This window comes from Ochotona princeps, chromosome 11 (genome assembly GCF_030435755.1).
Source record: "Ochotona princeps isolate mOchPri1 chromosome 11, mOchPri1.hap1, whole genome shotgun sequence".
In the NCBI taxonomy this organism is placed as follows: domain Eukaryota; kingdom Metazoa; phylum Chordata; class Mammalia; order Lagomorpha; family Ochotonidae; genus Ochotona; species Ochotona princeps.
Window position 1 is genome coordinate 2,388,863 of NC_080842.1, and position 27,185 is coordinate 2,416,047.

General features: G+C 40.4%; 1 protein-coding gene across 1 annotated transcript; it reads left to right on the forward strand.

The window, feature by feature from the left end:
- Positions 1 to 2,044: 2,044 nt before the first annotated feature.
- Positions 2,045 to 21,208, forward strand: LOC131481493 (zinc finger protein 883-like). Its single transcript, XM_058670489.1, has 4 exons — positions 2,045 to 2,101; positions 11,023 to 11,146; positions 11,393 to 11,485; positions 19,529 to 21,208. The coding sequence occupies exons 1-4, from the start codon at positions 2,087 to 2,089 to the stop codon at positions 21,073 to 21,075; spliced, it is 1,779 nt and encodes a 592-aa protein (XP_058526472.1). The 5' UTR covers positions 2,045 to 2,086; the 3' UTR covers positions 21,076 to 21,208.
- The last annotated feature ends 5,977 nt before the right edge of the window (positions 21,209 to 27,185 follow it).

Below are 27,185 nucleotides of genomic sequence, written 5' to 3' on the forward strand. Positions count from 1 at the left end.
CATTCAGAGGAAGCATGTGGGATCTTTGCTGTTACCAAGCCTGTCTCTCTTCTAAGGGAGCCTTGTGGTTCAGCAGGAGTTTTCTTCAACACAGGAGCCCTCAGGTGCATGCAGACGTTTGTGGAGGCTGGAAGGGGTTGAGTGTGGGGCCAGTCGTCATCGACACCCTACAGGATGAGAGCTGGTCAGGCGTGGGGATTCTGGACTTCTTACCTCATTTTTCTGGTTAGTGATTTTGATTCAGCCCTGGGACCTCAGGTCTCACCAAATCTGTGCAGAGACTAAACAGGGCTCAGGGAGAATCATCCATATGGCTTTGATGAGCAAAGAAGCTCTGACCTGTTGGGCGTCAGTGACTCAGTAGCTCTGGGTTCCCCTCAGTTGTGAAGCATGGACTCATGCCCATGTCCCAGACCTCATCATCGTTCTTCTGTTTCTAATAACGCAGTATCATAGACTGAGTGAACAACAATAATAATAAAAAGACATCGTGGCCAAGGACTTGGATGAGGGGCAGCACTAATGATGGCCTTACTGTTTGCTAAAGTTTATGGTAACACAGGGACAACTCACAATGATTTTGGAAGTTTCCTCTAAGTTTGTGACATAGTTTGAAAAGGATTGGTGTTGATTGTTTTGGAAAGTTTGGTAGGATTTAGTCATTTAGACATCTGCTGTTGACCTTTTGTTCGGAAGCTTTTGATTCCTTGTTGAAGTGGGAAAATCACACTAGTGATACTTGCCTGTTCTTAAATCATTTCTCTGTTTCTTCGAAATACGTTCATATAATTATTAGAGAGCATGATTTTGAACACTGACTCAGTGATGGAAGATCTAGTAATTGAACTGCAACGAATAAAGGAACAAATGGCAGGGATTTGTAGAAGTAAATCATCCATGTGTTCATATGAAGGGAGAGGCGCCAGAGAATAGGACTGACGAAGACTCGCAGGATTACTCGGTGAGGTTAGTCTTTTTAGAGACTTATTTGAAAGACCAGGCACCAAAGAGGGTTTATGTGTCTGCTGGTGCATTTCGGAAATAGCTGCAGGAACTAGGAACCGGTTAACTCCACTTGGGTTTCCAGGCGATGGAAGTGTTATGTTTGTGTACAAATACCTTAAGACCTGTGTCTAGTACATATATAATTTCAATGTATGCATTAGAAAATTGTTTTCTGTCATGGAATGTGATCCATGAATGTATTACCAATTGTTTTGAGCAAGCAGTTTTTTAAAGGGTCAGGGGGAGATGAACCTCTATAGTGTATCATGGAAAACAGTAAATTTTTAAAAACGGTTTGGACCTGAGTTGCCATAAATATATTGCTTTCAAGCTTAAGTGTTTTAAAGAAAAATAGTAATTGCTCTTTCCTTTAAGTAAGCATGTGTATAACTACAATGTAATGATCCGAACTGAAATTGAAAATAAATTACTTAAAATTTTTGTAAAATTCTCTGTCCACATTTCAAGTTCTCCAGTATCAGAATATTTATTTAAAAGTGTGGATTTGTCAAGCTCAGATTTATCATCAGAATTCTACATAGTTTGCCCATGGGTACAGAGCAAGTCTAATGTATCACACTAATGTATCACATCCAGGTAATGCGGCTAGAATACACAATCCCCATGTCATTCTGATTTCCTGTTTGAAGTGTATAACATCTTGTGGAAATGGTGTGTCTTCCTCCCCTGATATCGTCACACATAATCAGGGGAAGGGCCTTTTCTGAGCATGTGCCTTCCCTCTTTTCCCCCAAAATTTCAAAGTGTGGCGCTCTCCTGGTGCTATCCAATGGACTTCAAACAGATTCTGTAATCTTGAAGCCTGGATCCAGAGGTAGAGAAGCATATTACAGGCCTGGGGAGCGCTGGGCTTTGCTAGGACTTCTCTGCCCCTTCCCACATATAAAGCTCTATTCCTGCACAGGTTGTCCAGCTAATCTGTTATTTGGTATTCATTTCCACTGTGTTCTTACCGCAGAAGAATGTAGGTGCAAACTAGATTATTTTCTCACTACTCCTGTTCATCTTTTCTTCCAGACTTCATTCTAGAGAACCTTACACCTTTGCAAGAACAAAAAAAATGAGTACATCTCTCGTAAGTTGCTTATTTATTTCTCACCTTGTTTTATATTGTTTTTAGGGGCTTTGTGAGAGTTTGTCAATTAAAATGAAAAAGTGTAATTCAGCATCAAAGAATATATATAGACAAAGTAAAATTGTGACAATTACATGACATGATAACTACCTGAGGTTGCTGAAAATTAGTCTCTGGTCTTTCTTATGCTGTAACAAGAAAGACATATTTGTTCCATAATTCAAACTGAATCTAAGAGGATACTGTGCTGAATTCCTGTGGGTTATGAAGTTCAAAACAGTTTGTTATTGATCATGTGGATGATGTAATAGACAATGGCTAACACCAATTTGTAAGTAAACTTAACATTCAACAGTGATGGAATTTACCTAGTGCTAAAGTACAGAGTTAGTTACTATGAATTTTATTTGGAGTTGCTTAAATAGTGTGGCCCTCAATATCTTTGGGGAGCTATATTGTATTCATGGATTGGACAAGAAGTATATGGAATTTTCTTCAGGTTTTTAAACAGCCTTACGTCTCTCCAGCTCAATGTATATTTGTAGACTCAAATAATTCCATTCATCATTTGAACCTTAACTTACTTAAAGTTGTCTTAATTCACTTCCTTAAGCATTTAGCAATAACATCTATAGTCAAAAACAAGTTTTGTTTTCTAATATTTACCTTACCAGAATCTTTTGCCATAAAATATGTATTTATGTGAAAGAGAGAAACATAGTGAGAGACACATACTTAGATTCGGAGATGAAGAGAAAGCCCTTATCCACCGACTCACTCCCCACATAACCACAGCATCCAGGACTGGATCACAGCTGAGGAACAAGGATGCAGTTCTGATCTTCCACATGGCCGACAGAAGCCTGGTTGCTCCAGTCATCACTGTTGCCTTGTGGGGTCTGCGTTAGTAAGACGCTGGACTCAACAGCTGGAGTTGAAAATCCAGCCCTTGCACCTTGAAGTTGGGTTAAGGAATCATAAATGATGTCAAAATCACAAAGTTAAATGTCTTTCCCTACTTTTCAGCTTCTCTTACGTGTTTGAAAGTAGTATTTTGAGCTTCTGAAAATTGATTCTATCCTGACCTCACTGAAGGTTTCCGGTCCTTAATATCAGACGTTCAAGTATTCCATGTGCTTTCTCATTCATCCTTCCCTTCTGTTATCCTTGGCAGACCTGACCACCAGTGGGCTGACACTCGGATTTTGTTCTAGTTACGGTCTCCTCCACAGTCTGCAGACCACACTTCTACTCCCTGTTGAATATTTTTGGTAGCTGTCCAAATCTCATCTAAAACTTAAGACATTTTTTTAAAGATTTATTTATTTTTATTGGAAACTCAGATATAGAGAGAGGAGGAGAGACAGAGAGAAAGATCTTTTGTCCAATGATTCACTCCTCAAGTGACCACAATGGCCCATGCTGTGCTGATTCAAAGCCCGGAGCCAGGAACTTCTTCCAGGTCTCCCACACGGGTGCAGGGTTCCAAGGCTTTGGGCCGTCCTCAACTGCTTTCCCAGGCCACAAGCAGGGACCTGGATGGGAAGTGGAGCTGCTAGGATTAGAACTGGCACCCATATGGGATCTGCCACATTCAAGGCGAGGACTTTAGCCACTAGGCTACCGTACCGGGCCCAAACTTAAGAATTTTAAAATGGGGGTCAGAGTCATGGCTCAATAGGCTTCTCTTTGATCACACCCGTGTGATCACTGGTTCCTGTCCTAGCTTCTCCACTTTCAATCTTGCTGTCTGCTTATGGCCTGGGAAAGCAGTGGAGCATGGCCCAAGTCCTTGAGACCCTGCAACCAAGTTGGAGACCCAGAGGAGGTTGCTGGTTCCCAGCTTTAGAACAGCTCAGCTGTGGCCAATTGGGAAGTGAATCAGTAGGTAGAAAACCTCTCTCTCTCTCACTCTCATTTTACCTCACCTACATCTGATATTGGTTTTTATGGAATTGAGTCTTAACTGTGCTCTTAATTGCAGCCTCCTGTTGATGCAGACACCAGGAAGCAGCAGATAAGGATGGAAACATTCTGTGTTTGTTAGATGTGAGGCTTTCAGAAGCAGGGAAGCATGGGGTCATTAGGATGGCTCCTCAGGGTTCATTAAATACTACTGACTTTAAAAGATAAGACTGACCAGGAGTGTTTGGAGGCTCTTTGTTTCTTGTCGTGTGCTTCCCCGTGCTGCCTGAGGGTCTGTCATCAGGTATAGACCCTCAGCACTCTTCGATATTTATTCTGTCATTTTACATTCATATCAGCATGTGTTAGAGTTGGGTAAGTTTATTAAAAAGGAGATCACAGATATGTATGGGATATGTTCGGGAGTGGAGTAGGTCGGGGCAGGGGGAGGTGGTAGAAGGGGAAATGTCTTCCATCCTGTGTGCATGGGAAGAGAAATATCACCCCTGCCAACTGCCCATCTTTATGTGATCTTGGGAAGGATAGTTTTCATGATGCTATCCCAGGTCTCTGATGGGGGAAGGATGTCATGCGGGAGGGATCATTTGATTGATAATTTGACTCGTGGGATTTACAAGGAGAGGGGCGATTGTGGCTTCCAGCTTGTGACCCTAGGCTGTCTACCTGCCTGTCGCATTCATTTTCCCCTCAGAGATTTCTGACTTTTAATTTAAGGGTTGCTAAAGGTTGCGGATTCGTCATGGTTACTTCCCACAGATTAAGGGTTTAGAGCTTGCTTATCTCAAGGTTTGGAGATCTTAGTCTCATCCAATGGATCCTTCTCAGGGGGATTTCTGTTCAGTGCTAATGGCTAAGTCCTCTGCATCTTCATCATTACTCTGAGATGTTGTTGCCTTCTTTGCAAAGGAGTCAGCAATGTAGGTAGTCTAATGATGTAGCTTATGAACAGACGCTAGTTCTGGTGTCTGAATCAGAGATTCCAAGCTTTCTAACCATCCTGAGATGAAAGGATATGCTGCTTGCCAATGCGAAAAGACATGGGTGGGCCTCCACCAAAGCAGGTGTTGTGGCCTGGCCCAGAGATCACCAGCATGCAGACTCTTTGGGCGCCTTGCCTAGCCCTCCCTTGGTGGGCGAGGCAGCCTGACCCTGGAGGTTCTCCAAGCACCCCTGCCTGGCCCACCCCCCAGCTGTGACTCTCCTATATGCAGGTGGTGCAGCCTAGCCCAGAGAGGCCTTTGGCCACAGCCCTACCCACATCAAAAGCCCTCATTGAGCTCCCAGCCCAGCCCAAATACCCTGGATTATAGGCAGTAATGGTACTCTAACCCTCTCCCCCGCCATAGATGTAATGTTAGCAAAGTGGAAACTATGCTGGCATGCTGAGTTAGCATGAACTAGGCCCATTATTCCAGCCAGCTGTTTTCTCCCAGCAGTAATACTTAACTAGGTATAAGGCAAAGTTGTTGCTCACAGCTGTGGTTATTGTCTTCTGTAATATACATGGCAATGGTTGTAAAGTGGTATCACATTGTGATTGTCATTTGTCATTTGCATTTGCCCAAATATAAATAATGCTGAATATTTTTTCATGTGCTAATCAGCCATTTGTACATCTTTTTCACAGAGTACTTTTAAGTTTTATTTTTAATATTTACATAGTTGAGGGATGCATGCCCATGTGGATTTCTGATTAGGCTGGGGAGGGTCAAGGTGTGGAGGTAGATGGGGCAAATATCTCAATTTTTTTTCCTCTTATATCCCCAATTGAGGAAAGGATAGAGGCCACTCCTATGCTGTCAAATTATATCAGCACCCTGGGATAGGGGATGGTTCTTTGATTACGCCTTAAAGACTCTGATATGGGGAAGAGTGTTCTGTTCCAAGGGTGTTATTTGAGTGCTTTTGATTGTTCTGAGATGTCATCCACTTCATTGCATCAGGGTTGAGAAAATCTTCCAAAGGTCTGGTGGCTGACTAGGTCAACCTTAGGTGTGTTCCCAGGCCCAGGAACATGGTGCAAAGCGTGGCCAGGAAAATGGTCTGACCTGTTCTGCTTTCCATCCTTTGTTGCAGTGGTCATCATCCTCTGCTGCCCTAGATGATCTGTCATGTCCCCTGTGCTTCTGGGCATGCTTCCCAGTGCAGATACATCATCTACCAAGGAAGCCCCATCCTGATACTTGCTCCCTAGGATGTGTCACACACCCTATGGTTTTCCCTGTGATGGGATTTCAGTCTAGTGGTCTAGTTGGGGAGTCTCCCAAGAAACCTCACCTGGAGAATTCTTAGATTTTACTCTATGTGCACCAGCTACCGCAGGGTCAGGTTCCATCTGTCACATGCACCAGCCAAAGCACATAGCAGTGGTTGCAGCTGCCTGGTCAGTTTCACCTCAGTGCAATCTCTCATTATACCTGCAGCTTAATGCAGCTCGCCTCTGGCCCAGTTTTCACAAGTCATAAATGCTGCAGTTTAGCTCAGCCTGAACTGTTCCCACATTCTGCCAGAAGGTATGCTGAGTGCTGCTGCATTTTCCAGCTTGGCCCACCCCCAGCCCTGGCTCTCATTATCACCACTGGAAATTGCAGCCCAATAGGGAGATGCCCACATTTCCTCTACCAGGTGAAGTCCCAGACCCAGATCTTGCACCTGTCAGGGGTACTGTGGTCTAACTTGACATGATCACACCCAGTCCTGGCACTTGCTAGCAGGTGTTGTGGGCTAGACCAGCTGACCCACACTCATTCTGGCTCATACACATGCCAACAGGTGCAGCAACGTACCCCTGACATCTCCCTCAATCCCAGCTCTCATGCTCACCCATGAAAGCAGCAGCCACATAAGGAAATGCATGAAGTTCTTTTACCAGGCTCATTCCCATGCCAGGTCTTGCAGGTGCCAGTAGGTGTGTGGCCCATTCTGAAATGGCCTACCTCCAGTCTAGTTATTCACCAGCAAATATGACAACCTGGCTCAACCCAGCCTCTACCAGCTCCAAGCTCCAACTATCACCAGCAGGAACAGCAGCCTATCCCAGCCTGGTCCTTCCCCAACCCTCATATGAATGAACTGTCGGATGTTGTGGTACAACCCAGCCTGGCCTGCACCCCATCCTGGCTCTTGGTCATGCCAATATGTGCTGTGGACTGGCCCAGTCCAGCTCGCCCCTAGACCTAGCTCACACATACACCAGTGGGTGCTGCAGCCCAACCTGATCTGGTCTGCCTCAGCACCAGATCTTGTGCTTACTGGAGGGAGCTGCAGCCTAGCGGGGGAGTTCCACAAGTTCCCTTACCAGGTCCCCTCCAACCCAGATCTGATTTGTGCCTGCTGATGCTGCATCTCAGAGTGAGATGGCCTGCCCCCAGTCCTAGCACTCTGGTGGGTGCTGCAGCCAAGCGCAACTGGCTTATACCCTTCCTGGCTCTCTCATTGATGGGTGCTATAGCCTAGCCCAGCCTGGGCAACCCCCAAAACTGGCTCTCATGTGAACTGGGTACTGTGACCTAGCCTGACCATCCATACTCCTTTGGCTTTCATAAGTACCAACAGGTGCTGGGGCCTACCCTAGTTTGGTCCTTTCCCAAACCCACCCTACACATGTCATTGGGTGCAACAACCTTGGCCAACCTACTTTCCACCAGCTCTGGCTGTGTCACTCACTAGTGGGAGCTGCAGCCTAGCAGTGGAGTTCCCAGAGTTTCTCTACCAGTCCTGTTCCCAACCCCACATCTTAGGTGTGCTAGTTGGTGCTTCAACCCAGTCTGGCATGGCTCACCTACAGTCTCAGCTCTTGCTAGTTTTGCACCCCAGCCCAGCCAGGCACAGCCCGACTCTATCCTGAATCTTTCACATACCAGCAGGTTATGCAACCTAGAACATCCCAGTCTGTCCCCAGACCCGGCCCACCCAGATGCTGACGAGTGCCAAATCCCTGCCTGGCCTGGCCAGCCTCCAGCCCCAGCTTGTGTGCTCAGAAGCAGACTAAGTAAAACTTGAACTGTCACTCCAGTGTGGGTTGCCAGCATCCAAATCACAGATTAAACCACTGTGCCACCACACCAGCCTATGTGGAAAAGTGTTTCATTCATTGCTTTTTTGAAATCTATTTTTATTACTTTTGAGTTCCAAGATTTCGTTACATGCCATATATTTCCAATATTAATCTCAACCTAGTATTATTATTTTTGTCCTAAGTACAATAGTTAACCAGTTCCTGTGCATTAGATTCCATCTCTAAGAAAAAGGAGGCAATTTAATTCTTAGAATAATTTTTCCATTTTCTAATTTACCTTGAGATTTTTTTTCTTTGACTCATTATTTAGAAATATATTACTTCTAAATATTGGAGATTTGGGATTTTTTATTGATTTCTAATTTAATTCCATCTGGTCAGAAGAAAAAATAATCTTACAATTTTAGTCGTATCTTGATTTATGCTCAGCACATCTTCTGTGTTGGTGAATGTTCTGCAGAATGATCTAAAATATGAATTAGGTCACTATACTATTCATGTTTATATTTAACATTCATTTCATCAGTGACTTTAAAAGGAGTATTATTCGTCTAACATTATTTGTGATTAGCAAAGAAATGTGTTATGGTTTTCTATCATTTTTCTTTTATTGATAAAATCATATGCTTTTATTTGTTATTCGGTGCTATAAAAATTATGAAGTGAATAATTTGTCATAATGTACATGGAGCTACATGTTGTATTGCTCATATATAGGGACTTTCACGTTGGGTAGTTCCATTTTTGATCCCTGTGTATTGTATTGTTTATCCCTCTTATACATATGGAATCAGCATATGACTATTGCATACCATGTGCTATTTTTTCAAATCTTTCCTCTTTTAAAGAAGTTAATTAGAAAAAATGTGTAGTCTTTCAAATTTGACCATAGGCAAGGTTTGTTTTTAGTGGTTCTGATTCCTTACTTTGCATACAGATAATGCTCCTGCATAATTTAATCCACCGTGGAGAGCTTCTTTTAACATTCTGTAGTGGAGATCCCATGTCATTAATTATGTGTCAGGATTAATCGAACAGACAAGAAGAAGCTTAACGGAGAAAGGATTCTATTACTCTACACTGCAGCCATCATCAACACTTTCAGGATGATGCAATTTATTTGAGAGTAAAGACTTTTACACCCCAAAAGAACGTAGATGTCACACAAGGGCTTTCATTAATTCTTATCTTATGTGAAGTTAGCAATTCTTAGACTAATTATTCTTACGTTAGTAAAACTAAAAAAAGCAAGAGAGAAGACATTAACACAGCATCTTGGTATGCTTTGGTCTGTTATTTACAACTCAAGGAAGGCATCAGAAGAGATAGTATTGAGGCCAGGGATGCTCTCTTCTGTTATTTTTAACCAGAGGGAGGCACCAAGGAGAGGTAGCACTGTGGAGGTAGCACTGCCACTTAGTGTTCCAAGCCAGAACACCTGGGCTTGTGAATAGCTCCCTTGTCCACTGATGCACTCAGCACCTTCAGTTATGTTAGTTATTTTTTCAGAAAATCCTTTACTTATCTCAAGTAGACTACTGCCTATTAAATGTTACATGTCCCTTAAGCTTTGGAAGGCAGCTGTGCTCACCACTATACTACCAACGCTTATGTCCTTCAAGCTTTAAAAGCACATTCTCTGTTATCCCATTCCAATATTATTCCCTTCCTTTCCTCTGTGAGTGGATGTCAGGTTTTCCTCAGAATCTGTGCTGCTCCATTTTCTGCATGCTGCCTCCTCACTGCTCTTAGAGTCTGGCATTCACTGTGATGGCCTCAGGCATCACTGGAATGGTGCCACTTGCCAAATACTCATTTAAGGTTTGGCACTTTCTGCTGAGTTATTTATCAGATAGCCGTTGGCATTTGGAGATCCGCATACATTTGCAGAAATGTCAAACAAAGCCAGTGTCTTTCCTGCCACATTCGTTGTCTTTTATCCCATTTTTAGCATGCATTGCCAGTATTTACCCCATAGCTCATGTACAGTGGCAAGGAGCCAAGTTCTGCATTTTCACTCTCTATATAAAAAATTATAGTGAATTCTTTGTTTGCTGTTCCTTTGTTTTTATTTACAGTGAGTTCTTCTGTCTCCTTACTTCCCTGCGTTCTGATAAGTTACAATGTCTCCTTCTATGTTTTCCTCTCTATGCAATTATTTCTTAGCCATCTGTCTCACAATGAATCACATTGAAAATGAAAACCTTTCAAGTTACTACAGCTGTATTTCATTGGTTTCCTGTTATCTATACTGTGTGTTTTAAGAAATGGGTATCTATTTGTATGTGAAAATAGCAATTATTTTTGTTGGTGAAGGAAATATAAATGTTTATGAAACTACTTATCAGATACTTTCCAGATACATTCACAAAAAGAGTAAGCATATAAAATTGTTATTGCTATAATTATTTCAGGAATGCGAGTCAAACAAACCTTAATTATCAGCATTGAACGTGATTACTAGCCACTCATTTAGAGGTGTTACAGTTTGTAGCCCCCATTATCTGGCCTGTGTTTTTAAATGTTTTTATCGCCTAATTTGTGTTGTATCGTGTTCATGAAAACATATCTAAGCAGATGTGAATATTCTAAGTGTTTTAGTTAACTGCAACCTGATAATATAGAAAAAGATTATTTTAAAATAATTCCATTTTGGTCTCATATTGAAAAAATGTATCTTGCGTTGTTTATCCAGCATTTCCATTCAGTCATATGCTTCTATCTAGATTACAGTGCAAACTCCTCTCAGGATCGTGAGGAGGAAGTTTACTTCTAAAAGATGAAAACTCTTTGCAGTAATGTTGAAGCTTTAAGTTAACATAGAGCTAGTATTTTATTATGATTTTGGTTTCTGTTACCACATAATTTATAAACTTACCTGTATGTTTTGGCAAATAAGATACACACAAAAAGATGCACTCCAGTCTTTCTGTTCTGTAACAGTGATGATATGTTGAGCAGCAATATGCTGTTACAGGTGTTGTCATTTGAAGACCTGGCTGTGGACTTCACCAGGGAGGAGTGGCAGATTCTGAATAACGATCAGAGGGCCCTGTACAGGGATGTGATGCTGGAGATGTACAGCAGCCTGCTATCCGTGGGTGAGTGATTTTCCTCATACTTTCCAAATGAGAACATTTTCTTCTTACATACAAACCAGTGAACAAGTCACGTGGTTTAATGCTGGATGGGTTTGTAATTTGTGTGCATAAAAAAATCTGAGTATCTGTTCTGGTACAAGATTCACATGGGCACATTTCATTGCTTAGCTCCTGCATCAAATTCTTATCTGAAAAAAAAAAGCTTAATTAGTGATTTGATAATGTTGCATTATTTCCCATGAACAGGGCACTGTATTCCCAAACCTGGCTTGATCTCCAAACTGGAACAAGGAGCAGATCCATGGATTTTGCAAGAATGCCTAAACCAGGGTTTCCCAGGTCAGTCGGCACATGGTGGCAGGGGGACTGGGAAGGAACGGGTGCAGCAGACACTGACTGGAGCTCTTCTCACTTCCGTATTCCCACATCCCAGACCTGAGGGCAGCTCTTTCCACAGGCAGGGCTAGTAGGTGCAGAACTACCAGCCTATAGTAAACTCATGTGTACACCAACCTACTTCTTGTTCTGCTCTTGGTGAATATTTTGTTTAAAAAAAAAATCCAGTCCTGGGTCCAGCTTTGTGATACAGTGTGTTAAATGTGCGTGTATGCTTCTGGCATGAAATGTAGAACCACTTCATGTGCTGGCTGCTCTACTTCTTGTGCAGCTCCCTTCTGATGTACCTGAGAAAGAGAGTATGATGGCATGACTGCTCAGGGCTCTGTCCCCATGTGAGAGATCCAGATAAAGCTCCTGCCTAACGCTTGACTCAGTCAACACCTGTTGTGACCATTTGCGTAGACTGATGGATATAAGCTCTGTCTCTATAATTCCGCTTTTTGTATAAATAAACAGGTTTTTTTTTTAAATAGAAATATTCAGTCCCTTTCTAGCTCTAGTAAGACTTTTTACTGGGTTACGTACACTGCATAAAATCTCACTTGTTTTTCTGTCACACTTTATGTATTTATATAAAGGGAATGGATTTCATGTGTTTCATATATACAGTTATAAGAACGTAATGACAGTAACTGTCCTTTGTTCTTCAGTTTCCCTACTCCCATAGTGCCATGACCTGCACAGCATGAACCAGACAATGACAACTAGATATAAAAAAGAGACAAAGTATAGATTTGTAAAAATGAGAGACCATAGGTTTCTTCTCTGCACAAGGGAAAGCAACTCCATTCTTCCCTACAGTTTCGGTTTACTTAATCAGGGTACCAGATTTTTCTCTGCGGATGTGGCAATAGGCTAAGGTTATGTCCCCATTGCCATTGCTAGCTAGCTCCTGAGATGGCCTGGGAGCATCCTGCGCCGGAGGAAAAAGAACAGGATTCCTTGCTGAGCACACAAGCTCCTCCTGCATCCGGGGTTCCACCGGCTGCTTGCTGCTTTGCATGCAAAAACCACTCAGTTCAGAACCGTCTCATTCCTTCTCGGATAATGTCTACCCTAACCAGTCTCCAAGACTGCACTTCCTCCTCCTCGCTTAATTTTCTTTGGAGTTTTGCATGGCAAACGTTGAAATAATACACTGACTCCTACAATAAATGAAAAATTCAGTGAGTTATAAAAACAACTGTTCTCTAGCAGTATACACGAGGACTATGAACAAGCAAATCTTGAAATGTCGATTATACTCATATGCATTATATTTTCTGTGCTCAATATCTTACTACAAATCAGAAAATAGTTTTTTAAGGGAAAATATGCTATTTCACTCTGTATAATGGCCTCTAGTTGCATCCATTTTCTTGTGACAAATAGGCTTTCATTCTTTTCTATGTCTGAGTAATATCTCATAGTGTGTATGTATTGTATTCCCCTTATCCAGTCATCAGCTTATGGCTATCTGTGTTGATGCTGCATCTTTAACTACTGTAATTTGAGCTGCTATAAACATAGGGATGCAGAAAATTCTCTTGTAAGCTGATTTCATTTACTTTGGGTAAATTCCCAGAAGTGGGATGACAGGGTCATACAGTAGCTCCGTTTTCAGATTTCTGAGAAATCTCTGTGTTGTCTCCCATAATGATTGTACTAGTTCACATTCCCACTAACAGTGTGTTAGGGTGTCTTTGTATCCATTTCTTGACTTTGTAATGCTAACTGGGGTGGGGGAGGAAGTCTGATTGTCATTTTATTTGCATTTCCCTGATACCTAGTGATCCTGAGAATTTTTTCATATGTTTGGGTTTCATCTGTTGAAAACTGCCTGTTCATGTCCTTTACCCATTACTTAATTGGATTTTTTGTGGCTGTTGTAAGCTTTATATATTCTGCACAGTAATACTTTATCAGATATATTTGGAAATTTTTTCTCCTATTGATTTTCTCTTTATTTTTTTTTGTTTCCTTTACTGTGCAACAGCTTCTTAACTTGATATAATTCTATTTGTTTACTTTGTTTTGCTGCCTTTGCTTCTAGTGTCTTATCCAAGAAATTCTTTTGAATGACAATATTTGGTAATGCTTTGCCAGTCTTTTCTCCTGGTCATTTGATGGTTTCAGGTCTTGTTAGATCCTTGATCCACTGTCATTTGATTTGTATGTAAGATGTAAGCGAGGGTTCTTGTTTGACGCTTCTGCATTTAGAGACACAGTTTTCACAAGATCATTTGGTGAAAGTTTCCTGTTCCAGGAAGTGATTTTAGCTCATTTTACAAAAACTATTTGGTTGTAGATATGTGGATTTATTGCTGCGGTTTTTGATCTGTTGCATTGATCCAAGTGTCTGTTTTTGTCCCAGTGCCAACCTTTTGATTATAAATGCCTTGCAATAAGTCTTGGAATATAATATTGTTATGTTTCTAGCCTTACTTTTATTTAAAATTGCTGAGAATATTGGATCCTTGTGTTGCTGTTAGAATTTTCTGGTTGCTTTCTTTAATACTGAGAACAAGTACCCTTGATATTTTGATTGTATCTCTAAATTGCTCTGGTTATTATGGACATTTTAATAATTCCAGTCCATGAGCATCAAAGATTGTTTAATTGTTTCTGTCTTCTGTTGCATTCTTTAATGACTCGTAATTTTCCTTACTGAGATCTTTCATATACTTAAATTTATTCCAAGATATTTAAATTTATTTGTATGGGTTTTTTTTTTTTTTTTTGGTTTCCTGATTATATATCCTGCAACTTCACCAAGCTGTCTTATGAGGTTAGTAGTCTTAACGGAGTCTTTCCATTGCCTCTGTGGATAAAATTGTATCTGAAAACTGCAAAATTTTGATTTTTGTCTCTCTCTCTCTTTTGTATCCTTTTGATTTTTTTTCTTGTCTGATTTGTCTGGCTATATTGAATATCACTATCTGACTATATTGAATATTAATGGTGAAAGTCCATATCTTTGGTCTTGGACCTAAATTGACATATTTTATACTTTTTCCCATTTAATAATATGCTGGCTGTGGGCTTGTCATATCTTACTTTCTTGTGTTGATATGTGTCTCTATACCCAATGTGCTTAATTGTATATCAAAAAAGGATATTGTGTTTTTCGGTTTTTTTTTTTAAAGATTTTTTTATTATTGGAAAGCTGGATATACAGAGAGGAGGAGAGACAGAGAGGAAGATCTTCCATCCGATGATTCACTCCCCAAGTGAGCCGCAATGGGCCGGTGCTGCGCCAATCCGAAGCCGGGAACCAGGAACCTCTTCCAGGTCTCCCACACGGGTGCAGGGTCGCAAAGCTTTGGGCCATCCTCGACTGCTTTCCCAGGCCACAAGCAGGGAGCTGGATGGGAAGTGGAGCTGCCGGGATTAGAACCGGTGCCCATATGGGATCCCGGGGCGTTCAAGGCAAGGACTTTAGCTGCTAGGCCACGCTGCCGGGCCCGAAAGGATATTGTGTTTTATCAAATATATTTTCTCTGCATGTATTGATAAGAATCACTAGATTTTACTCTTCAGTTTTTTTAATCTGATATAGTCACATTTGTTTTTACATGTAGTGACCGTCTTTGCCATCATGGGACATCTCATTTGGTCAAAGTGAATGATCTTTCTGATTTGCTGTTGGATTTGATTAGCTTATGAGGAATATTGGCCCATATTTCTCTTTTGTAGTTTCTGGTTGTTTTGGAATTAAGTTGATACTGGCATTATAGAAGGAGTTTCAGAGGATTTCTTACCTTTCAATTAATTTGAATAGTTTCAGAGTTGGAATTGCTTCTTGAAAAGCTTGGTAAGTAGTGAAGCCATCAGCTCCAGGCTTTCTCTTCGTTGGATGGTCATTAATGTTGATTCAATCTGCTACATTTTTACTGGTCTGTTTAGGTTTTTGTATCTTCATGAGGCAGTTTTGGTAAATCAGTTGCGTCCAGAGTTCTGTGCATTTCTTCCAGATTTTCCAGTTTGGGGGTACATACATATCAATACTAACTTCTGATCATTCTGTTTCTGAGCTTTTTCATCTGTTTTTTATAAATTATTGTTATTTTTTCATTTGTTAGTTTGGACAGTTTTACTTTTTTATTTGAAAACACCGACTTTTTCATGAATTTTTAAAAAATGATATAATGAGAACATGGTAATTGTTCTTTTTGTGATTGGCTTATTCATTGAGCATAATGGTCTCCATTTGGGACCATTTTTTGCAAATGCTAGAATATAGTTTTATTTTGTTTTCCTTTTTTTTTCCTACACCATTTTCATCCCCTCAGGATTACCACCTTCCCAGTCAGCGCCTACACACACACTATTATGTCCTATATTACTGCTAAATTCCTATAACAATAATCACTACTGCATCATTCTTTTTTTACATTTGAATAACATTTATTTAAAAATAAGTTGTTAACTTCCAGTAGTCATAGAATTTGAATAAATGACATAGGATTTGTTCTGGTTTGATCATTGTAGCACTCACTAATTACCAGATTATAGTTGAATATATTTATATAATGCTATGCCCCAAGTTCAAACTAAACATGTAATCCCCAGTGCAACAATGTTCACAGCTGGAACCCAATAAAAGGTAATAGGGTAAGGAGTGCACAAACTGCAGGAGTGTGTTTGGATGCTTAGTTTTGGCCTGGGGTAGTGATTCCTAGAGGAAATTGCAATAAATGTGAGCCTGGTCATTCATACCATCTTCCAAAGCATGTGCTTTCTCTTCGCCACATTGTTGCACAGGACAGAGACCCTCACCAGATACAGCACTGCTCTTGGACTAGGCAGCCTCCAGCATCATGGACCAAGTAGATCAGTTGTGTAGCGGAATTACCCAGTCTCTGCTATCGGGCACACTAACACCTATAGACTACTACTGTTTCTGCTTGCTTCCTAAGTACAGACCTTTATGATTAATATTTTTTAAAGATTAATTTATTTTTATTAGAAAGGCGGATTTACAGAGAAAAAGAGACAGAAGGAAACATGTTCCATCCGCTGATTCACTCCCCAAGTGGCTGCAACTGTCAGAGCTGAGCCAATCTGAAAGCAGGAGCCAGGAGCTTCTTCTGGGTCTCCCACACGGGTGCAGGGTCTGAAGGCTTTAGGCTATCCTCGACTGCTTTCCCAGGTCACAAGCAAGGAGCTGGATGGGAAGCAGGACTGCCGGAATTAGAACTGGTGCCCATAGGGGATCCCATTGCATTCAAGGTGAGGACTTTAGTACTCTCCATGCTGAATCTGTATTAGCTGCACCAGCCTACTACAAATTCCCATGAACAGCAGAGTAGGATACCTTTCTCCCCACATCCATGCCAGCAGGTGTCCTTGCTAGAGTTCTGAATGTAGGACAGTCTCCCTGGAGTAAGGTAGAATCTCAATGTGTTTTTTCATTAGTATTTTTCTTGATAGCTACGGGACCTGAGCATTTTTTCAAATGCCTGTTAGCCATTTGTATTTGTTCTTTTTATAAATGTCTGCTCATTTCCTTCACCCATTTCTTCGCAGGGTTGTTTTCCTGTCATTGCATTTCTGAAGCTCAGTATAAAACCTGCGTGATGGTCCCCTATCAGTTTTGTGATGTGCAGTTTCTCCCATTGTGTTGGTTTGCTTCTTCAGTTTGTTGATTGTTTCCTTTGCTGTAATAAAGCTTTTTAGTTTGATGTAGTCCCAATTGTCTATTTTGTCTTTTCTTGCCTGTGCTTTTGGTGACCTTTTCAAAAACTTTTCTCAAAGAACCTCCACTTTCTCTGCTACGTTCCCACGTCCCTGGATTTCCAGTGTCATTCTCGCTGTCCTCTCCTGCTTCACAGGATTGCACCCTCTCTGCTTTTTCTTGGCTAATCCTTTTGTTTTAACATGTCCTCAACCTATTCTGCCATATTGCTCTCTCCTCACTTTTTGTAACACTTTTTAAAATTCAACTTTTAAATTTTTTTTTCTTAATTTTGCCTTTGCTTTTCCTGATTTTTCTAGTTCTATGAGATGCATTGTTAGATCATTTATTTGATGTTCTTACTGTTTCTTGATGAAGGTGTTAAATGCCATAAGCATTGCTCTTAACAGTGCTTTTACTGTATCCCAAAATTTTTGATATATTGTGTTGTTCATCTTCATTCATTTCTGAGGTGTTATTTGGCTGCTGATACTTTTCTGTGAGGCATGATTCATTCAGGAGAATGTTCTTTAATCTCTTTTTGGCTCATCTCCATGTAATTCCATCTCCATTTATTGATCACTCATAATTTTGTCCTACCACTTCGTGTAAATATTGCTCCTCTTTGAATTTTCTTTGAAATTTTATTAGGAGATTTTCTGCATTCACATTTTTTCATGGTATTGATAATATTTCTGTGTGTATCATGAAGCACCAAGTATACGGCTGGCTGAATGTTAGAGTCTTCCTATTTGGTTTTGTTTAGAAGGTCTTTAATTTTCATGTGTAAGTGAGATCTTTGCTGCAAATTGACTGGCTAAGATTTGTTAGGGAGTGGAGTTTGCTGATTGAAGTTTTTCAGTATCATTCAGTATCATTGAAAAACAATAAAAACATAGGAGACTGTTTCTCTAGAAGTATGAAACGACTCTTGTATCTCAGATATCAACGACCTATAGAAATTTAAGTTGTCAAACAGAAGTGTGTATAACAAGAGATTGAGTGGAGAAAACTATGAAAGGTGATCTCAGAGGGAGCTAGCAAACACTTTTTAAATTATTTTTTATGCATATAAAGAGAACAAAGTTTAAACGTTTCATAGGTATAGTTCCAAAAACAAACATTTCCTCTCCTAGTTTGTTCTCATAACTTCTTTTTCCTCTCTTCAACAGGTTTTAGCAGATATTTGTGAAAGAAAGTTAACACACTATAGGTGGACAATCATATGTTGTCCTGTTAATTACAGATCATCTTCTTTAGACACATTTCCTTCTACATCACTTGGATGTCAGTGATTCAATAAAACAATCCTTCTTTAATAATGAAATCAGCAGGAAAGAGTTTTTGGGAAGAAACACCGAGAGTACAAGGGCAGGGAACACAAACGGCTAGTAGAAAGTACAGCATTTTATCCATCGGTGTGTTAGTGTATTTACTGAATATTTTTAGATTATTTCTCACCTTACTCGTTTTAATCTTCTTGATAGATGTAATGAAACAAAGGGACATATAGAGATATTCTGTTTACTGGTTCACTCCCCCAGAAACCTAAAACAAGCAAAGGGCTGGACTCTGTCGTGGAATCTCAAATGTTTTAGGGATTCTAAAACACTAAGATGGTCATGTCCTGCCTTACAAGATAAACTAGCAAAGGCTGCATTGGAAACAGATTATCCAGGACTCAAACTCTTGAATTTTTCTGTGTTATAGGTATCTCATCTATAGCTTAATACACTTTACCAGCTAACCCATTCTGACATAATTAGATAATATTTAAAGTTTAAGAATCATGATTTAATATTGGAAAATCTGCTGTTAAAATTAACACTCCTAGGGCCCAGCAGCGTGGCCTAGCAGCTAAAGTCCTCGCCTTGAACGCCCCGGGATCCCATATGGGTGTCGGTTCTAATCCCAGCAGCTTCACTTCCCATCCAGCTCCCTGTTTGTGGACTGGGAAAGCAGTCGAGGACGGCCCAAAGCTTTGGGACCCTGCACCCGTGTGGGAGACCTGGAAGAGGTTCCTGGTTCCCAGCTTCAGTTCGGCGCACACCGGCTCGTTGTGGCTCACTTGGGGAGTGAATCATCGGATGGAAGATCTTCCTCTCTGTCTCTCCTCCTCTCTGTATATCTGACTTTGTAATAAATATAAATCTTTAAAAAAAAATAACATTTCGAAAAAAGAGGAAAAATATGTAATTCTTAGATATCTTACTAGTATGCTTAAAAATTTATAAGAATTAAGATAGCTTGTAACTTCATTGTCTTTACATGAGCATCTCAAGAGCTTTTAGATGTTATTCAATGATGTTTTTTTTTTTTCATTTCAGTTCCCCAGGAAAAGCATGACTTAAGTGAGACCAACCAGGAAAGTGAAGACATTAATATGAGACAAGATACAGTGACAAACAACATGCCAAATCACAAAGTTGATTTAAGAAAAGGACTTAATTTCTGCCCAAACCGTATTCCAAAACTGATTATCAAAAGGATAAGTTTTTCAGAAATGAAACCAGATGCATGTAATGTATTTCGCAATGTACATTTCTCTAGTGGGTCTGATAAAATTCAAGCTGGAGAGAAATCCCGTACCTGTAATGTGCCTGAGAACTCTCCCCAATGCTCTGAGTCTCTTAGTCAGCAGCAGGAGATTCAGACTGTGCAGCATGATTCTGAGAAGAGTGGAAAAGGGAAAGCCCTCAAAAGAAAGAAGAAATGCATTGCATTTGAGAGGGTTCATATAGGAGAGACCTGTAAAAATAAATCAGCTTCCACTGTCAGACATGCAGCCAAGATAGGAAAGGAACGTTTTCAGAGAAGTCCTCGTCTTAGTAAACAACAGGTACACACAAGGAAAAAATCATTTGAATCTACTGACTGTGAGGACACTCTGATTAGCAAATCAGATATTACAGTGAGTCAAAGAATACATATGCGTAATAAGCCTTACGTGTGTAAACCTTGTGGAAAATCTTTCAACTGTAAATCCTGCCATACCTTTCATGAAATGACTCACAAGAGGGAGCAGATGCACAGGTGCAATGAATGTGGAAAAACTACCTACTGGAAGTTAGAGTTTATTAGAAATCAGAGAATTCAGAAAGCTAAGAAGTCTTATGAGTGTAATGAATGTGGAAAAGCCTTTTCTCATAAATCACTCCTGAAAACACATCAGAAAATTCACGCAGAGAAGCCACACAAATGTAATGTTTGTGGAAAAGCCTTTTTCCAGAAATCACTGCTTTTAATCCATAAGAGAATTCACACTGGTAAGAAAACTTATGAATGTAAAGAGTGTAGAAAAGCCTTTTGGTTGAAGTCAGACCTCATCAAACATCGTAGAATTCACACAGGAAAAGCTTATAAATGTAATGAGTGTGAAAAAGTCTTTTGCCGAAAGTCAGACCTCACTACGCATCAAAGAATTCATACAGGGGAAAAACCTTATGAATGTGAAGAGTGTGGAAAAGCCTTTTGCTGGAAGTCTCACCTCACATCACATCAGAGAATGCACACAGGGGAGAAGCCATATGAGTGTAATGAGTGTGGAAAAGCTTTTCACTGGAAGTCAGACCTCATTAGACATCATAGAATTCACACAGGAGAGAAACCTTATGAGTGCAAAGAGTGTGGAAAAGCCTTTTGCCAGAAATCAATCCTCATTACTCATCAGAAAATTCACACAGGGGAGAAACATTATGAATGTACACAATGTGGAAAAGCATTTTGCCAGAAATCACACCTCCTAAGGCATCAGACAGTTCACACAGGAATAAAACCTTATGAATGTAAAGAGTGTGAGAAAGCTTTTTGGCAGAAGTCTTCCCTCATTAAGCATCAGAGAATTCATACAGTGGAAGAGGTATTGTCAGAGTAGTGAATATGGAAAATCTTTTGCCAGAAGTAATACCTTATAATTGTGTGAATGTATTTCCTGGGAGGTATAAGTTTGTTATGAATCAGAAAATGCATAATTCATGGTTAATTTAGTGACTTTAGAAAGCCTTTGCAAAAAAAATCAATCTGGCTTATGTGGGATGAATTGTTCTTGATACTTGCCTGATTTTGAAGAAATTCCGTATGGACAAGTACTATAAGCAAAGTGAGATTCACAGAAATCAAGAAATCTCCAGCTGCAGCAGTCCATGAGTACAGTTATAAAAGCTTTCTAGTGGTGGCTTTTTTATATACCAAGTGGAACTCTCTTTGCTTTTCTGGTAATCACACGTGTGTGAAGATTAAGATTAAATTAACTAAGAAGATTAAAGTAATCGGAAGGCAGAGTTTCAATCCTGTCTAACTTTGATGAAAATAAAAGCAGTTAACTGACCTAACTGCCCTTGCACTGATGTAATGTGTTATATAATGCTTCCCCTCACATTTTCTCTCAGAAGTATGGGGATAGCTTTTTATAGAGGAATGGAGCAGTGATGTCTCTAGCTGCATAATGCTGTAATGGGATTTTGTTGAAGGACAGCATCACAGCATTCTGGGGCCCAATCTAAGTGCCTCTAGTAGAATGCCGATATCCTGGCCATTTTATCTGAAGTGTGACCTGAAGTTGGATGGCTTCTGTTTCTTTATCTGAAATGCATGTGAGTGTATCATGTTGATATGTGTGCCCTTAACAGAAGTGTAAAAGATAATATTGATCCTGAGATATCCAACTTCATTTTTAAAGGACATTCCCATTTTCAAAGAAATTTCCCATCGGCATATTATTATATTCTTGTAGTTTATCAGTTTCTCTTTGAATTTTGGCATTCTGTTGGTTAAATTAAAAATACCCTCCCAACTATTGTAAATATCTTAACTTGTTTATTTAGTATCAAATGATGTAATTTTGGAAGACTACCAGTTGAATTTGTTCAGTTCATCATTAGTTTGTTAAAGTGGTCATTTGGCATTAGCTATTTTTTTCCAGTATACAAGCTAATGTATTTCCTTATGTGTCTGTGCATTCAGTCTGAATGTATCATGAAAATGAATACCACCAATACATCAGTTAATGTAAGTAGTAATAAAAATCAATACACTTTGTGGATAATGGTCTTCTGGTGATCATATGGAATGTGTGCAATCTGACAGAAGAGGCAAAATGCTTCATTTGCTACCCAAATGAAGGAGCATGTCAGTATAATTTAAGAATTGTGGAGCGAGAAATATTACCACAAATAAGACCCCTGGCATAATTAGAACACCTGGGTAGTTTCCATGGGTTATAGAAGCATAATTATGTTTTGCAGTTAAATTGAAACAAACACAATTATTATGTATAGTAATTAGTAATGTCATGTAATTTGGTAATGGATCTTTATCCGCAGTGTGGAGTGATTATCTGGAGATGGGATCTTCTTAAGTAACTGCCTGAGTCCCTTCCCGCAGTAACTTCACATGAATAGCTTTCCTTGCTCATGTCAGATCTGAGGTTATCTTTTAGAATCCTATTTACTGGAACATAGGGGTTCTGACTTACTATGATATAAATCTATGCATAATGGTCTGGGACTTTTATTGCAAGGGGGATGGGCAGTGGCACTGAAAGGGCCTTACAAGGATTCAGAAATAATGACAGAGAGAAGCTTTTAGTAGCAGTAACTCTGTAGGATCAAATTAGTAATTCTCAAATCCGTATTAGTTTTTCAGGTAATTGTATCAGAACATGTTGAGATGTATCTAATTAGATCCTGGTGGAGGCAGCTCAGGTGAGTCCAAAGCTGGAGACATAGGTGCTTGACTTTCTCAGCCACGTGGCAGCTGCTGGGAGGATCATGGCCAGGAGGCCTGCACACCAACAGTACCTGGGTGAAGCCTGCAGGCTGCCAGGCAATGAACTCTGGAATCTTGGGCTCTGGGGCTTACAGGGAGTCTGAGAGATGGCACAGATGGGGATCAGCAAGAAATTTATGGCTCAGGTCCAGGTGAGGAATGACTTCCCTGGAAGTTCCATTGACAAGGCCACCCTACTTGAAGGGTTACAACAGGTAACCCAACAGAAAGTGTCAAAAAAGGGAAGAAGTTATGTGAGACTGGACCATGAAGTTAACAAATATGTGGGTGAATCAGGCCTGGGGCTAGAATTTGCAGGGCAGTATGTGGGCTCACCCCTGAGGAACAGCAATATTATTTAGCACATGCAAGCACTGTGGCTAGAAATAGGCCTAGTTCAGGAGCTAAGAGGACACCCCAGCTGGGCTGGAATTCCCTTCAGTGAATAAGAATGCCAGAATTGGCACATTGTCCTGAGTCGAACATGGCTTCAATCTCCCTCAACATTGATGTGGTCTGTTGGGTCTGGGGTGGGCCAGGTTAGAATATACTCCAAAACCTACTGGTACTCGTGAGAGGATGGAGTGCTGGATAGCAGACCATGGCACACATGGAGGACATAGTAGCTCATTTGGGTTGCATAAGATAACTGCACAATAGCAGAGAATGGAAAACAGAACATATGGACAACTACCCCAGCCAAACAATGACAGCAAGTATCAGGGCAATGGGAGGCTATAAGGTCGATGGTGTCAACTAATGGATATTGGAAGGGATTCTTCATCCATAGATCAGTAAGATCAACAGCATTTCAAAACTATCACATCCACCTTCAGAACATGTGCTATTGTGAACCTGGGTTCATATCAGGTGGTGTTTCCCCATTCTTGGGTACTGGGATGGTTGGGAGGCTGGGTATGGCCTATCTCCCTATTTCTGCTCTCCCCCGAGAAATGAGGAGAAGAAATTGAAAGAAACAATGATCACACCCACTTCTAACTAACCTTAAATCCTTCCCACCCTGATCAACTATGTAAACATCAACTAAATTTTAAAGAAATATAACTTATTCAATTAAAAGTTTGATGCAGTTAATGATTCATTTGGCTCTGTGGGTCTCTACCTAGTAAAATTTTTGAGCTTTTTGCTATTACTAAGAAGGAATGAGTGAATGTCCCGACCAGCAGAGTCAGTAACGTGGACAGGGAGAGGGTCTGGGGATGAAGTACCAACAGGAGACCAGTGATGGTATAAGTCTCTGGGATGTCTCTCTTTATTGCTCTTTACCTCTCCTTATATACTCTTCTCCTCCCATCCTAATTTGTTGGGGTCCGTGCAGTGGATGTGGAATGTGTGAAGAGTATTGTTCCCTTTTAGGCAGGGCCGCAAGCAATTTCCTGCTGTATGGCAGGGCCCGGCGGATGTCTCTACAACCACCTGAACACAGCTCCACCTTCCCTTGCATGGACACCGGACCACCTGCAGAAGAATTCTAATCTATTCAGGCATTGTTTGCTACTGTGAGTTGGCTTTTTTTACTCAATGTGAGCTTAGACTCTAATGTCAATAATAACTTTTTGCAAAAGGGTCTTTTATTATTCATATTGTCTTGGCTGTCCCCACTGACCATATGATAATCAAGGAACCTGTATTTAGTGTTTCATTCTTTCCTCGATCTTTAGGTTCTCCTTTGTGATACAAAATTGAGCTGTAGAGCAAGAATTGCAGTGGGAACTTCTATTGATTTTAGGTAAAACAAATGACAGAATTATCCTTAGAGACACTGACTTGACCATGATGTAAAATATCTGAGCCAGAATTTGACTGTTTCTGTATAAATAAAGCGGACAGCTTTCTCGCATTGTCCATTATGATCATGAAATCACAGTGGTCCATTTCTTTGCTCTTTACACCTAATCCATGCACCGTTCTCGAGTTCCAAACTCAGTTGGAGCTGGACTCCGGTACTAATTTAGTCAGGATATTGGATACAGATGAGTTCAATTAGTCTAGGTGCTTTTAGCCACAACCCCAGTTCCTATTCCTGCCCAGTCCAAGGAGCGTTAATCTGCTCTTTAGCCCACAACAATTAGACAACTGCAGATCCAACTTATAGGATCGGTAAAATATCTAGCCAGTGGGTGGGGAGGGTTCATATGATTTTTTCATTTTGTTTTATATAAGAGGAGAAGGCCTAAGATATAGTGCAGGACAGCTTGCTATGGTATCCAGAAGGAATCTTGTAAGTTTTCCTCTACTTTGAAAAATACATAAGGTTTCTAGATGCTCATTTGATTTTTCTTCAGAGCCTTTAAGGTGAATCCTGGGCTTCCTTTAATGCAGAGGGTTTATTATAGACACCTGACAAGGGTTCTCAGCCTTTGAGGCAGCCTTGAGTGCTCTCTACAAATGAGACATAATCCTGGGGTTTATTTTGACAACATTTGGTGAGCCGACCATTCATTGTCTGTAGTGACAGCACTTGTAATGTGATGTTTCAGCTGTCACCGGGAGCACACGTCCCCTGTTTTTTTTCTTCCACTGTTGGGTTCTCATCTCTTATTTAAGACTCGTGGCCACCTTGAAGAGATTATCCAGAACATCTTCAGGTCCCACCATATGCTTGAATTTTTTTATTATTATTAATTTTTTATTATTATTAAATTTATTCATTAATTACATTGTGTTGTAATTTCATAGGAACTGGGATTCTCCCCACACTTCCCCACACCCTCCCCCCATGGTGGGTTCCTCCACCCTGTTGCATAACCATAGTTCAAGTTCAGTTGAGATTCCCTCTTTACAAGCATATGCCAAGCATAGAGTCCAACATCTTGTAGTCCAGTCAAGTCCAACTACTTATTGGGTCTACCCTCCCTGGTCTGAGGGCAGAGCCAGCAGAGTATCATCCCGATCAAATAAAAGCACTAACATACCAGGGAACCCTACTCCACTGCTGGTGGGGCTGCAGATTGGTACAGCCTCTTTGGAAATCAGTATGGAGAATATTCGAACAACTCAAAATCAACATACCGTATGATCCAGCAATAGCACTCCTAGGAATATATCCAAAACACTTGTTTTACGAGAAACCAACACGCACTCCTATGTTCATAGCAGCACAATCAGTAATTGCAAAAACATGGAAACAACCAAAATGCCCATCAACAGAGGATTGGATAAGAAAGCTATGGTTCATCTACTCCATGGAATACTACCCACCATGAATTTTTGAAATGTGCTCCTGATGTGTTGAGAGTAATTCAGAAATCTTCAAAATCAGCTCACTTTCTGCAAAATTTGAATCTCATGAGATCTGTTTCTCAAGTGTTCAACAAAAGTAGAGAGTTTTTTTTTCTATGATCCTTGATCAATCTTGAATAATTTGAGATATTTGAGGGATTTTGTTCTAATTTCCTTTAGGACCTCAAAAACATTAAAAAAAAAATCCATCCTCTATAAATTGCATGTTGTTATGTCCTTTTTGACATTGTTGTACGGAGCGACTGGTTGGTTGAGCAGTGGTAATGGTGATGTTCTTCATAGATTGCAATTTCAAGGTCTTGTCTGTGGGATACCTACATTGTGGGATATCCCACAATGGGTCTTGTCTGTGGGATACCCCAAGTTCCTTTACCACTTCTACGTCTTCAAGCTTTTGTGATATTTTTACACTTAATGCTGCCAAGGAGCAGTATTCCATGTTCATGTTTTTGAAAGGCTGCTCTGTGGTATCTTATGAGTAATCTGATGCTAACTACATATATCTAATGTGCCTATGGTCTTACAAAGAAAAAAAGGTGTTTGGACCTTTTGCTGAAAAGATGATAAGTTGATATGATACTCTGAGGGAGATAAATATTTGAGGTGCAGAGGGAAAATAGAAATACATTGATTATAGTGAGGGCATTGTGGTTCTGAAGGGCATTACGGACACCACAGTAGTTGAGTCAGTTCAACAAGCTTTATAAAATTTTGCCTTTTGAAATGAATACCTGAACATAAAGAACTTCAATCCACTTCTTTGCCCCAAATGAAATCTATTTGAAGAATGGTATTGTAGGAGAGAATCAAGGTGGAGGAATGGGGTAAGGACATGTTTAGACAGAAAATCATTTGGGTGAAGCACAGAGGGCACATTGCAGGAGACAGGAGAGGACAACTCAATGACAGAGGAGAACCTGAAGACCAACACACAGAAAAACAGTGTGTGCATGT

Excerpts from the sequence above, each read along its gene's own strand:
- LOC131481493 (XM_058670489.1), top strand. Across the intron at positions 11,147-11,392 it reads CAGCAGCCTGCTATCCGTGG|GGCACTGTATTCCCAAACCT; the intron begins GTGAGTGATTTT and ends TCCCATGAACAG. Across the intron at positions 11,486-19,528 it reads CCTAAACCAGGGTTTCCCAG|TTCCCCAGGAAAAGCATGAC; the intron begins GTCAGTCGGCAC and ends TTTTCATTTCAG.